The sequence below is a fragment of the Lissotriton vulgaris genome, chromosome 4_1, assembly GCF_964263255.1.
Source record: "Lissotriton vulgaris chromosome 4_1, aLisVul1.2, whole genome shotgun sequence".
Lineage (NCBI taxonomy): Eukaryota > Metazoa > Chordata > Amphibia > Caudata > Salamandridae > Lissotriton > Lissotriton vulgaris.
The window spans coordinates 1,360,844,068-1,360,857,259 of record NC_141691.1 but is presented as its reverse complement, the minus strand read 5'-3'; the positions used below and the strand labels follow the sequence as shown (position 1 = coordinate 1,360,857,259).

Here is a 13,192-nt window from a genome sequence, read left to right as displayed (position 1 = left end):
TTGCGCTGGGGATGCTCCTTTAAAAAGATTAAACACAGATTTATATACCCTTGTCTGTAATTTATTTAGGATGTCGATTTCTTTACCGTGCCATATTTCCAACCCATAAGACAAGGTAGGTAACAGTTGAGCTGCCATTACTTTTAAAAGGTGCCCATATGAGGGGCATTGTAGTTTCTTTTGGAGCAGTTTGTAGGCGAAGGTGAGCGATTGTGACTAAAGAAAGCCGAACTAATCCCTTGGCTGTCACTCAACACTGCCCCTGATTCTTCACAAATGATATCTTTTATAAAGTTTCTAACTCCGTCACTCTTCGCCTTCCATGCAAGTAATTTACCGCAGCCTTCGCCGTATTCAACATGTGCCAACTGGCTGGCCTTCCATCTTTCTCTGACACGCTCGCTTATAACTCCTGACAGCTCTGCCTTTAGCATCAAGATTTCGGCCACCAACCTCTCGTCATCCACCGGTCCACCTAGACTATTCAAAGCATCCTCTGACTTCTGAATCCGTTCTGCTAGTCCTGATACTTTACCATGGTAAACTCACCTCTTATTTGCCGCTAGAGTGCCCAGTCTTCCCCTTAAATAAGCTTTATAAGCATCCCAGACTGTCCCAATCTTGGCCGAACCTAGATTATTTAAAAAAAATTCTTCAGTCTCAGCTTTTAACCCCTCAAGGACCTCCTCTTCCAGTAAAATAGTGCGATCAAGCATCCACCTAGAACCTACACTCCTCTCTCCTAAATTCAAATGAAGAAGAATGGCTGAATGGTCAGACAGGTGTACTCCAATGTGTTTAACTTCAACTACCACAAGGAAGCCTTTTATACCCTAAGATAGAGGTTAGGACAACTCAAGGGTCCCTCCCAGAGAAGTGGCTGGACAGAGAAGAGGATACTCCTATGTCCTTTGACCTTTTTCGCGCCAGGGCAGGAGCCAAGGGCTCCCAGAACTGGTCCCAATTTGAGTATGCAAGGAGGGCACCAAACTTGCCCTTCACAGCAGTCTGGTGGCGCTGGCAAGCGCCCCCAACCCAGCCCAAAACACTAATTCCTGTCTGAGAGGTGGTCACACCTCCCTGTGACAGGAAACCTATTACTCTACCTTCCCCTGCTCAAGTACAGCTCAGCAGCAGGAGGGGAAAATCGTGTCTGGGGTAGGCAGCAGCGCTAACTTGCTGGCAGACCCTGGAAGGCTGTTAACAGGAGTACTGGGGAATTTCCAGGCGAGCTCCCCAGTGCATTGAATCATACCTCCAACACTGGTATCGGTCATTGAGTATGATTCCAACATGTTTGATCCCAAACATGCCCAAGTTCGGCACAGCCAATATATAGTTAGCCATTGCGTACTGACACATGGCCACTATTTGTGTAAAAATAGCTGCCTGCACTTACAAAGCCTGGAGAATTAACTCTGGGTTTTGTAAGGGTGTCCTTCCCATGCAGGACACCCTCAGACTTATAACCCAGCACCCCGCCTTCAGGGTTGAAAGGCCTGCCTTAGGGGTGACTTACAGGTTTTAAGTGTAGAGACCTCAAATAAAAGAAACCTTATATCTGTTGTAAGTAGTGCTAGCACCAGCTTACACAGTCTGCAATGGCAGGCCTGTAGTCACAGTTTGAGTGGTTTCTCATGGGTGTCTTAATACATGTATCAGCCCATGGGAGAGCCCTGTTATACCTATGCCCTGGATACCTTAGTACCGTATACTAATGACCTGCAAAAGTACACCAGTAGATAATTGTGGAGGTATCAAAGTTCTTACAATGTCAAATTTAGGGAGGAAGCACAGTGGCTGGGGTCCCAGCCAGACTAGTCACAAAAACATACTGACACCAGCAAAAAGTAGGGGTAACCATGAAAGCAGATCCTACTTTCCTACACTCCCAGGTATGTGGCATCATACTACATTGACTGAACCAGAAAAGATAAGAGTTTACAATCCGCTTTTTGTGGGCTTTGCTGTAGCATAGAAGAGCAAAGCCATTCCCAAACACATGTCCTCATGTTGCGTTACCTTTTGTGTAAAAGATCTGTTATGCCTTGACCACAAAATTCCTTCCGTCTGGCATTCCGGCCTTGGCTGCTTGTACTGCTCTCACCACATTCCACATTATCTAGTGGCTGATATTCTTAAGGCAACTGGTTGGTCTTCTTTGCATACTTTTGCAAAACATTGCAGCCTCACAGCTTAGGCGTGCAGTGATGCATATCTCATCTGGGCGGTTTTGCATGGCTACCTCGGTAGTTCTCTGTTCTACCTCCAAAAGTGTATTTCTTTGTGACTTATTCCAAGATGTCGTAACTGCAGCAAAACAGCATCCTTCAGTAGAAATAGTTAGCTGTGGTAATTATATTTCTGATGGATACTATGGGCCACATGTACGACAGAAACATTTTGCTAGTTCCTAATAGCGACTTTTGCGACTCACAATTAGGAAGTCACAAAATGTGACGTGTCAATGTATCTCAGACACGTTTTGCGATTCCCAATGAGGTCGCTTTTGACCTGCTTCATCAGTATTCATGAGGCAGGTAACAATTTGCGACCCATTGGGATTGGCCTGTAATCACGGAGATAGTGGCCGGCTGGGGTCAGCAGACCACCATGTCTATGATTGCTGATTAAAAAAAAAGAGGGCATTTTTTTCTTAAAGGAAAACAGGATGGATTTTTTTTTTAAATGTTTCCTTTCCATTTTTTAAGAGTTGCCAGTGTTCCATGGACCACTGCATACTCTTAATAAATGTTTGCGCACACATTCACAAAAGGGAAGAGGTCCCTTGGAGACCCTTCCTGTTTGTGAATGGTTTACCACCTCCTTTGCTAGGAATAGGCACCAGTATGTGCCATTTTATGTGTTCAGATTTTGTCACATCCTTGTGGATACAGCTGCGACTTTAGCCATACACCACCTGGCGGTGTTTGAGAACTGTCTGGAAATAAGAAGTTTTCCTGATCCAGTATGGGACCTGGAGGATATTCATGAAGTGAGTAATCTGTGGGAAGAAATAGTTTCATCAGGAATTCCTTTGAAGGTAGGTAATCTTTCTTCTAGTATTAAATCAAAACCCTAGGGTATCTAGTGTCACATCTCATAGAAACGAGTAAAGAATTAGACTAGTAATACAGAATTGGAAGAATCCTAGACATTCATAGCATGAAAAGAAAAATCCACAAGCGTCAGGGGCTGTGGATATGTGGGGAGTGCGGCGAAGAGGGGAGTGAGTATTTGGGATATGGGAATCATACCAAAACAGCTGGTAGTACCCATATACAATTGCATTCACTTGAAAGTGTTTGTTACTTGGTTGTGAACTACATTTTTGGCGCTTGTTTGTTGAGTGGTAATTCGTTTTTTTCCATTTACTAAACAGTTTGATAATGATGTGCTAAATAACAATCCAATTCAAGCAGTAATAAATGGCATACAATTTGGGCTGTTTAGTGTAATAAATGAGTAAAAGACTGACAGCCATTTTGTCGGTGTGTTATTTGTTTGTAAGTGTTAATTGAAAATGTTGTTTTTTTGTTTTTTTAAACTAGTTTTTGGAATGCTTCTTGGTGATACCATACTTCTTGACAATTTGGATGCTGCAAACCACTACCGAAAAGAGGTATATTAATTATTAGATAATTCCTTCAATATCAAACTTGTATGTTGTCTTTCATTAAATACTATCTGCTTACAGTTTGTCAACATCTCCATAGTACTGAAATATTTTCAGTTGAAGCGCACCACATATAACATTTCTTTTGATTTGTCATGTAAATTCACAGAATTGGCCTGTTGGACACACATTCAATCATGCTTTTCTAAATCTGAAAGAAACACGTTAGTGTTAGATTCCTTACCTTAGAATATCCCCAGGCGTCAGTCTGGATCCGGAAACTTTTGCGTAGCAGTACCCCTGCGCGTCGGTAGGCGTCGTCTGCAGGCGTCCCCTGCGGCTCCGCGTCCGTCGTCGGCGTCGTGCGCCGTGATGACGTCGCTGGAGTACATAGACGCCGCCTCCGCGCGCTGACGTCAGTTCTTCTTTTTTCCGCGCCAGTGGACGCAGATCTGAAGAGCAGTACTCCGGTCTTTGACCAAGTTTTTCGATTGTTTTTTTCCTCTACTGTGCCTGATAGGATGCCTGGGTTTAAGAATTGCGATGACTGTGAGCGCACGATGTCGGTCACAGACCATCACCGCCTCTGCCTCCGGTGTCTGGGCCCTGACCACGACGTGGACTCCTGCGTCGACTGCCGGGCCCTTACCAACAAGGCTAGGCGGGAGCGGTCCCGCAAGCTACTGGAGCTCCGGGTGTCGGCCCCACGTCGGGACCGGGAGCGGTCCCGGTCCGGCCGGAGGTCGAGAGAGCGTTCGCGGAGCCGCGCCGGGCGCTCCGGAAGTCGACACCACTCGTCAGGCTCGTCAGGTAAGAAGCACAAGAAGTCGGGGCGTCGTCATCGTACCCCCGACTCCCCCCGACGCTCGCGCGATGCGGCCGGGGGCTCGGGTGACCCCAACCCCGCGGCTCCGCGAGAGTCGCCGGCGCGGCCTGCCTCATACCCTCCGGTCCCTGGGCATGGCGCGACGCCTGAGGAGATCGAGGCGTTCCTCATGGCCATGAGGGCGCTCGCTTCTCCGACGGGGCCTACGGCGCCTTCGGGCCCAGTGCTACCGTCTGGGGGCCCTAGCGGTTCGGGTGTCCCTGCCTCGGCGCCGTCGGGTGCTCCGGCCCCGGCGCCGCCGACGGCTCCGACCCCGGCGCCGCAGGGGCCTTCGGGATCGGCGCCGGCTGGTCTTCCGGCCTCCCCGGCGCCGTTGCCATCGGGGTTACCCCCGACGCCGCCCCCGCGCGGCGCCGGTTCTCCGCTGCCGGTTCCGGCCGGCGGTGGGGTTCCGGCGCCGGCTCCGGGCGGCGCCGTCCCCTTACCTTCTCCGACGCCGGACGCGGCGCCGGACGGGCGTCGCACGACGCCGGTCCCGGCGCCGATGGGGCCCATGAACCCCGAGGAGCCGGTCTTCATCATTGACTCCGAATACGGAGAGGATGAGGAGTACGGTGAAGGTTGGGAGGGGTCCGAGGACCCTCTGGCTCGCGAGTGCCAGTATGACCCGGACTGGACAGGTGACTTGGGGGATGCCAGTGGTTTGGACGACTCTCCTAACCCTGGTTTGATCTCTCCTCCAACCGTGGCGTCGGTGGAGGGAGCTGCCTATTCTGTGGTGCTGATGAGGGCTGCCAAGGCCTTACACCTTGAGCTCCCCGTCGCGGCCGTGAGGCCTAACATCCTCACCGAGGTCTTCAAACCGCAGTCATGCCCACTGGAGCCACTGCTGCCGTTTAATGAAGCCTTGTCTGACGTTCTGTTGGGCACGTGGTCCAGGCCCGCTTCAGGTGCGCCTGTTGATCGGAACGTGGCCAGGCGCCACCGTCCTTGTCCGGACGACCCCAAGTACCTGTCTACCCACCCCACTCCTGAGAGTCTGGTGATCCAGGCCTCGACCTCCCAGTCCGCATTCCCGTCGGCCCCGCCCGACCGGGAATCCAAGAGGTATGACCAGTTTGGCAAAAAGGTCTTCTCGTCCATTAGTTTGGGCCTGCGGTCTTGCAACACCGCCTGCCTCTTGGGCCGCTACACCCACTCTGTGTGGGATACGGTCGCGGAGCTGCTGCCAGAATGCCCCATGGAGGTGCGGGCAAAGCTCGGTCAGGCTGTGGCTGAGGGCCGAGATGCAGCGAAATATTCAATTCGGTGTGGTCTTGATACGACCGACTCGCTGGGCAGGGCTATGTCTACGACGGTGGCGATTCGTCGCCACGCCTGGCTGAGATCCGCCAATTTTTCGGCTGATGTCCAGAATACCCTGATGGACATGCCGTTTGATGGCTGTCACCTGTTCGGTGACAAAGCGGACCACGCGCTGGAACGCTTCAAGGACTCCAGGGTCACGGCCAAGTCCTTGGGTCTCTCGACCCAGCGTCAGCAACCGGGTTCGTTTCGTCCCTTTCGTGGCCAAGGAAGGGGCGCCCCCACACGTGCTGCCAGCCACGCGCCGCAACAATCCTTCCAACGCGGTGGCGGCCGTGGAAACCGCCGTGGTGGCGGTCGGGGACAACGGCGGGGTCAGACCACACCTTCCCCCGCAGCATCTACCCCAAAATCCTCCTAGTCCGTGCTTTCGGTCCCATGTGTCGCCAGTGGGTGGCAGGGTTCGCCATCACCACGCTCACTGGCGCACGATCACTTCGGACAGGTGGGTGCTGCAAATCGTCCGAAGGGGCTACTCCCTCCCCTTCGAGACCTCTCCTCCAGCCATGCCACCGCAGAACCACCGTGTGTCGGGGGACCACTTGACACTTCTGCAGGAGGAAGTTACGGCCCTCTTGGCCAAGGGGGCCATCGAGCGCGTTCCTGGGCCAGAAGTAGGGCGTGGTTGTTATTCCCACTACTTTCTGGTGCCCAAGAAGGACAAGGGGGGCCTACGTCCTATCTTGGATCTAAGGAACGTCAACGGCTTCCTCCGGAAGGAGAAGTTCAAGATGTTGACGTTAGCTCAGGTCTTGGCTGCTCTAGACCCACAAGACTGGATGGTAGCGTTGGACTTGCAGGACGCCTATTTTCACATCCCCGTCCTGCCGGCCCACCGGCGTTACCTGCGGTTCACGGTAGGCCAGGAGCATTTTCAGTTTATCGTGCTCCCCTTCGGCCTTACCAGCGCCCCACGGGTGTTCACAAAGGTGATGGCGGTGGTCGCAGCCCATCTGCGCAGGTTGGGGGTTTCAGTCTTCCCCTACCTAGACGACTGGTTGTTGAAGGCGGGCTCGCCCCAGACAGTCGTCCACCACCTTCAGATGACGGCAGACCTCTTGCACGACCTGGGGTTCTCCATCAATGTGCCGAAATCACACCTGTGTCCCTCTCAAAAGCTCCTTTTCATCGGAGCGGTTCTGGACTCGGCGCAGTTTCGGGTTTATCCTCCGGAACGGCGGGTTCGGGATATTCAGGCTTTGATTCCCATCTTTCAGCCGCTATCCCGGGTTTCGGTCAGGTTGACGCTGCAGCTGCTGGGACTGATGGCTTCCTGCATCCTTCTGGTGCATCACGCTCGGTGGCGGATGCGGGCTCTGCAGTGGGACCTGAAGTTTCAGTGGGCCCAGCATCAGGGCAACTTGTCCGACCACGTCTTGATCTCGGAGGGCACTGCGAGACAACTGCAGTGGTGGCTTACGGACCGCGATTGGGTCAGGGGCAAGTCCCTCTCCCTTCCCCAACCGGAGCACGTTGTCGTGACGGACGCGTCCCTCCAGGGCTGGGGTGGCCACTTGGGAGAGGCAGAGATCAGAGGCATCTGGTCTCCGGCGGAGTCCCGGCTCCATATCAACCTATTGGAGCTGCTGGCGATTCGTCTGGCACTGAAGGCATTCCTCCCCTTTGTCAACGGGAGTGTGGTGCAGGTGTTCACCGACAACACCACCGCCATGTGGTACTGCAACAAACAGGGCGGTGTGGGGTCGTGGACCCTTTGCCAGGAGGCTCTGCGCCTCTGGCAATGGCTGGAACGTCAGGGCGTGACTCTGACGGTTCAACACCTGGCAGGTTCTCTGAACGCCAGGGCGGACGAACTCAGCCGTCGGTGCTCGATGGATCACGAATGGCGTCTGAACTCGGACGTGGCGCAAGGCATCTTTCTGCAATGGGGAGAGCCTTGGTTAGATCTATTCGCCACCGAAGAGAACGCGCAATGTCATCAGTTCTGCGCGTTGGAGTTTCCAAGACGGCACTCGCACGGCGACGCCTTTCGGCGCGAGTGGAGTTGCGGTCTGTTATACGCCTTTCCGCCTATACCACTTCTGCCCAGAGTGCTGAAGAAGATCAGGCGCGACCGGGCCCAAGTTATCCTTGTGGCTCCGGACTGGGCTCGAAGGTACTGGTATCCCGAGCTACTCAGCATGTCAGTCGGTCCCCCGATCCGCCTGCCCCTTCAGGAGGACCTTCTGTCGCAGCAGCAGGGGACGGTCCTCCACCCGAACCTGTCCAGTCTCCACCTCCATGCTTGGAGATTGAGCGGCGGCAGTTGAGGCCATTTGACTTGCCTCCTGAAGTCTGTGATGTTATTCTGGCAGCCAGGCGTCCCTCCACTAAGTCGGTATACGCCTGTCGGTGGAACAGATTTGTGGCATGGTGCACAGCAAAGGCTGTGGATCCTCTTTCTGCCCCTCTTTCGGAGGTTCTTCTGTTTCTTCTTTCTCTTGCCCAGCAGGGCTCTGCTCTGGGCACTATCAAGGGCTACCTTTCTGCGCTTTCAGCCTTTTTAAGGCTTCCTGATCAGCCTTCTTTGTTCAAATCCCCGATTGTAACTCGATTCTTGAAAGGCATCACTCACATGTTTCCACCTGTTCCGTTTGTGGTGCCTCAGTGGGATTTGAACCTGGTTCTGACCTTTCTAATGTGTGCTCCCTTTGAGCCCCTTCATTCTTGTCCTCTCCGTCTCCTGACTTTAAAGACGGCTTTCCTGGTTGCCATCACCTCTGCCAGGAGAGTGAGTGAGCTCCAGGCTCTTTCTGTCCAACCTCCTTTCCTGTCCATTCATCCTGATAAGGTGGTTCTGAGGACTAGGCCTTCTTTCCTGCCCAAGGTTGTTTCGGCCTTTCACATCGGGCAGTCCATCACCCTCCCTTCCTTCTTCCCGCCTCCGCATCCTTCAAAGGATGAAGAGCGGCTCCATCGTCTGGACCCAAAACGTGCGCTTTCATTTTACATGGATCGCACACGCCAGTTCCGGGTGGATGACCAACTGTTTGTTGGCTACGTGGGTGCGAAGAAGGGACGGGCGGTCTGTAAACGAACCATCTCTCGATGGGTCGTCCTCTGCATCAAAGCGTGCTACTCTTTGGCTCGGAAGGAGCCTCCTGTTGGGCTGAGGGCCCATTCCACTCGGGCCACGGCGGCTACCACTGCCCTGGGCCGGGGAGTCCCCTTGCAGGACATTTGCCAAGCGGCTACGTGGGCCTCGCTGCACACCTTTGCGAGGCACTACTGCCTGGACAGCCAAGTCCGGAGGGATGGCTTCTTTGGCCGTTCTGTCCTCCAGGACTTTCTGGTGTAGTTGTATTGGTTCGCAGACCCACCACCGGGGTTGGTATTGCTGGGGTATGTATTCTAAGGTAAGGAATCTAACACTAACGTGTTTCTTTCAGATGAACAAGTTACTTACCTTCGGTAACGATATATCTGTAAGAAACATTAGTTAGTGTTAGATTCCTTACCGAACCCACCCATCCTCCCCGTTCTGCGAACTGATACCTAGGGTTAAGGTCATCCCTTTCAGGGCCCTAGTTTTTACATGGCACCAGTGTTGGTTCTCTCATGGCTCTGCGTCTCCTGGCGCGGAAATGCTGTGTGCAAAGAACTGACGTCAGCGCGCGGAGGCGGCGTCTATGTACTCCAGCGACGTCATCACGGCGCACGACGCCGACGACGGACGCGGAGCCGCAGGGGACGCCTGCAGACGACGCCTACCGACGCGCAGGGGTACTGCTACGCAAAAGTTTCCGGATCCAGACTGACGCCTGGGGATATTCTAAGGTAAGGAATCTAACACTAACTAATGTTTCTTACAGAAATATCGTTACCGAAGGTAAGTAACTTGTTCACCAGCGCGAGTATGGTCTTTAAGAGCTATTTCTTTTTTCCACATGTTTAGCTAGTTTAAGCCATTTTTTCTCTTTATAGCTTTTCTCCTGGGGTATGTCAAGCGCAACCTGCACATTCTACATTTTTGTCATGGAATCTCAAGTCTACTGCTTTTGGTTGTTGAGCTGTTACACAGTGGTTCCACAGACATAACAAAGTCCATGCTCATTTTTCAGGATCCACTTGTACATCTGCAGACAGATAAAATGTTGCAAGGAAGAGGCAGACAGTTTATTCCCTCCTCATTTTATTAATGATGGCCTCTACCTCAACCTCCAGATTGCTAGTGGTTTGGACACCTCTCCTCAAACTGAATTATAATTGCTGTTGGGCCTTCGAGCTGAAAATAGCACATAATTTGTGTGGCTGTCTATCAGGTCAGAGAGGCCTTGGATGTATAGTTGCCCGTGGCGCAACCCAAGGCAAACTTATTGACTGAAAGTTTGCAACCTGATTCATCAACTACTCAGCCCTTGTCGCCATTTAATGAACACCTGACTGAAATTCTAATAGCTACCAGGTAATTATATTCAGCACCACTTGTGAGCTACAGGTCAGCTCCTGGAAAAACAACCTTCTGACACAACATCTCACTCCGGAAAGTCTCATTGTTTACGATTCAGAAAGCAATGTGAACACAAATGCATTCTGATGGAGAATGCAAGTAAAATGGCACTCTAGGAAAGTGAGTTGTCTCTTTAGGCAGTTTAGCTGTATGATTATTGAACATTGTTTGCCTCTTAGGCTGTTATAGCAATGCACTATGGGATATGATGAGCGAGATCTTACTTGTTTTTCCACAGGTCTTTTGGGGTTCATATGTAAAACTGTACATAGCCAGAATGCATCCAAATACATCCTTAGCGTCAGTCGGGATACTACTGTTCTAGAGAAGTGTGGCTCAATGGTTAGAGCGGCAGACCCTGATGCAGGAATCTGGCCGGGACCAGGGTTCAATTCCCGCCTCGGTGGGTCTCAGGCTCAATTTCTTCCGACCTGATAATTCTCGCCTCGGTGCCTATTCTGATCATGAGCCCCACTCTACACCTCTGGGCAATAGCTTGCTTAATCTCTACAACGGCCCCAACAACGCTGAGGATGCCTGACTTCACCTTGGGGGTGCCCAGGAGTGGGCTCCTCACAGGGAAAGGCCAGGAACGGTTCCTCGGCGGTATTCGTACAAGCGCCGAGATGCCTACGGGTAGTCGTGCGCTATATAAGTGCGTAATTATCCTTTATTTTATTATTTATTACTGTAGGAGAGTAGGGTCTGCTTCATATGGTTACCCCCACTTTGTGCTGTGTTTGCCTGGGTTTTCGACTTTAGTCTGGCTGTGGCCCTGCTAATCAGGACCACAGCCTAGCTGTTCTCTCTCTACATTGATATCATGTACTTTAGGTGCATACCAGATTGGTTACTGAGTTACCTTGTGAGCCCCTACTATATGGAACCTTAGGTACCAAGGACATAGGAACCCCAGAGACCGACCTGAGGCTGAAGCATGTATTATGCCACCCCTGGGAAGCCTTCCAAAATGACACCACAGGTCTGCACTTGCAGCCTGGGTAAGGTGGTGTAAGCACCCCTTACTTAGATATAGTGTACCTATATCTACCTATATATAGTCACATATTAACCTATACGTCACTCCTATGCCAGGCCTTCACAGTCCTGAAGGCAGAGTGCTTGGTTTTGTGTGAGAGGGTGCCATAGCATGAGCTGAGCCCCTCTGCAGCTTTCAGAATCCCTTCCTTATTGCTGTTCTGTGATATAGCCATACCATATACTCTTAAGTGCATTATAATCCTCGCAGTTAATGCTAACTTTGGAATGGCTTTATCAAAACATGTTGTGTTTGTTGTTAAACACTTTGGAATACTCCTACCCCGTCCCCCCCTGCCAGTTCTGGCTGCGGGAGTAGCATTCCACCCTTCTAGAGGGAGAAGACATGTACACGCTTACTTTCCCTGTAATAGTTTAAAAGAGCCCCAGCATCACAAAATGGATGCTGCTGCCACAGACACAAGTCTGACCTCCTGCTGCTGGACTAAACTCCGGCAGGGGAGTCCTGGACAATAGGTTTCCTGTCCCGGGAGGTGCCGGGACCTCCCCAGACAGGCTTTAGTGTATTGGGGCAGGGTGGGTTGCATTCAGTGAATGTTTTTCAGACAATGCCTGGGGCACACAAGGTGCTCCATGCATTTCCCAGTTCAAACCGTTTGCTGGGGCACTCAGCCCCAGCTCTGGCAACCAACAGGACAAAGGGGAAGGGGTGTAACCATCCCCTCCCCAGGTCCTCCCATAGGTGGGACCCTAGAGTTAGTCCAACTCCTAAACTTACGTATAAGTATAGGAACCCAGTCCCTAGGAATTTAGATTACCCTGGACAAAACTCTGAAGATGAAATCTTGGACCTTCGACATTCCAAATCGACTGGAAGACGGAAGAAATCTCCATTGGGGTCAAGGAGTGACCCCCCTGTTCAAACAGGCACCAAAGAAGCATCTTGCCGGTCTGCATTTTCGAGGCTCCCGCCAGATCCCAAGAAACTGCGACACAGGACACGGACTTCCAGACATCTCCGAGGCTGACACGAGTCTACAGCAAAGCTGAGACCTGTAGCTATCACGAGAGACGTGGGACTGGAACTCCTGGACATCCTGCAACTTTTCAAGTGCACCTACTTCCCGAAGTTTCCTGAAGTTGTGCATTGGGCTATTTGTTGCCCTTGCCCCAAGCACCTCTTGCACCGCAGCTGAGAGGCCTACGCCTACACTCCACGAGTGTTCCGTGGGCCAACCTTTCTTCACCGCAGCTCGAGGCTCCTTCGCTATCTCTAGTCTTTTGGCTAGTGGGTCCCTACGAAGGACAATCCTTTGTTTCTTGAGCTTTCCTGGTTTCTCCAGACATACTCTGACTCCCCTCCAAAGGGTTGTCCCTCAGACCTTGCTGGTCTGCACCGAAGCCAATCTTGTCATCTTGCATGGGTTGCTGTTGCCAAGGCTCCTTGGGTCCAATCCGGATTCCGACGCTGCAGCACTTGACATCCCTGGTGGGACAGCTCGAATCCAGCTCCTGGTCCTCGTTGACGCCTCCTGGTCCTCGTGGCTGAAGAGTCAAGCTTCACCTACTTCACCTTAAAGCACCCGACATCGGCTGGCATCTTCCTGTCGCCATCCTGGTCACTGGCTACTGACCCAGACTCTGACCCCTCTGCTTTCAGGTTCTTCAGATCTCCGATCCACCTTGGATCCACCAGACACTTTTCCTCTGGTCACCTGCAGCACTTCTTCGCAGCTCTCCGTTGGAATCGACGACAAAACCCGACACGAAAAGACACCTATGCACCCGGCTTCCCTGGGTGAGGTAACACGAGTACTCCGGTTCTCCCGTGGGTCTTGACTCCCGAAGTGTCCTAGTCTTAAGGGATTTCATCGCAGTCCACTCCTAAGTGTCCTTAAACTCTAAAATTCTAACTTAAACTTTCTCCTTAGAAGTC

General features: G+C 52.1%; 1 protein-coding gene across 1 annotated transcript in view; it reads left to right on the top strand.

The window, feature by feature from the left end:
• SMCHD1 (structural maintenance of chromosomes flexible hinge domain containing 1) overlaps nt 1-13,192 on the top strand; it is a 2,274,803-nt gene that overhangs the window by 2,040,582 nt on the left and 221,029 nt on the right. Inside the window, exon 47 of the mRNA XM_086965602.1 lies at nt 3,552-3,622. Coding sequence (XP_086821728.1) covers nt 3,552-3,622 — 71 coding nt within the window. The remainder of the gene's footprint in view (nt 1-3,551; nt 3,623-13,192) is intronic.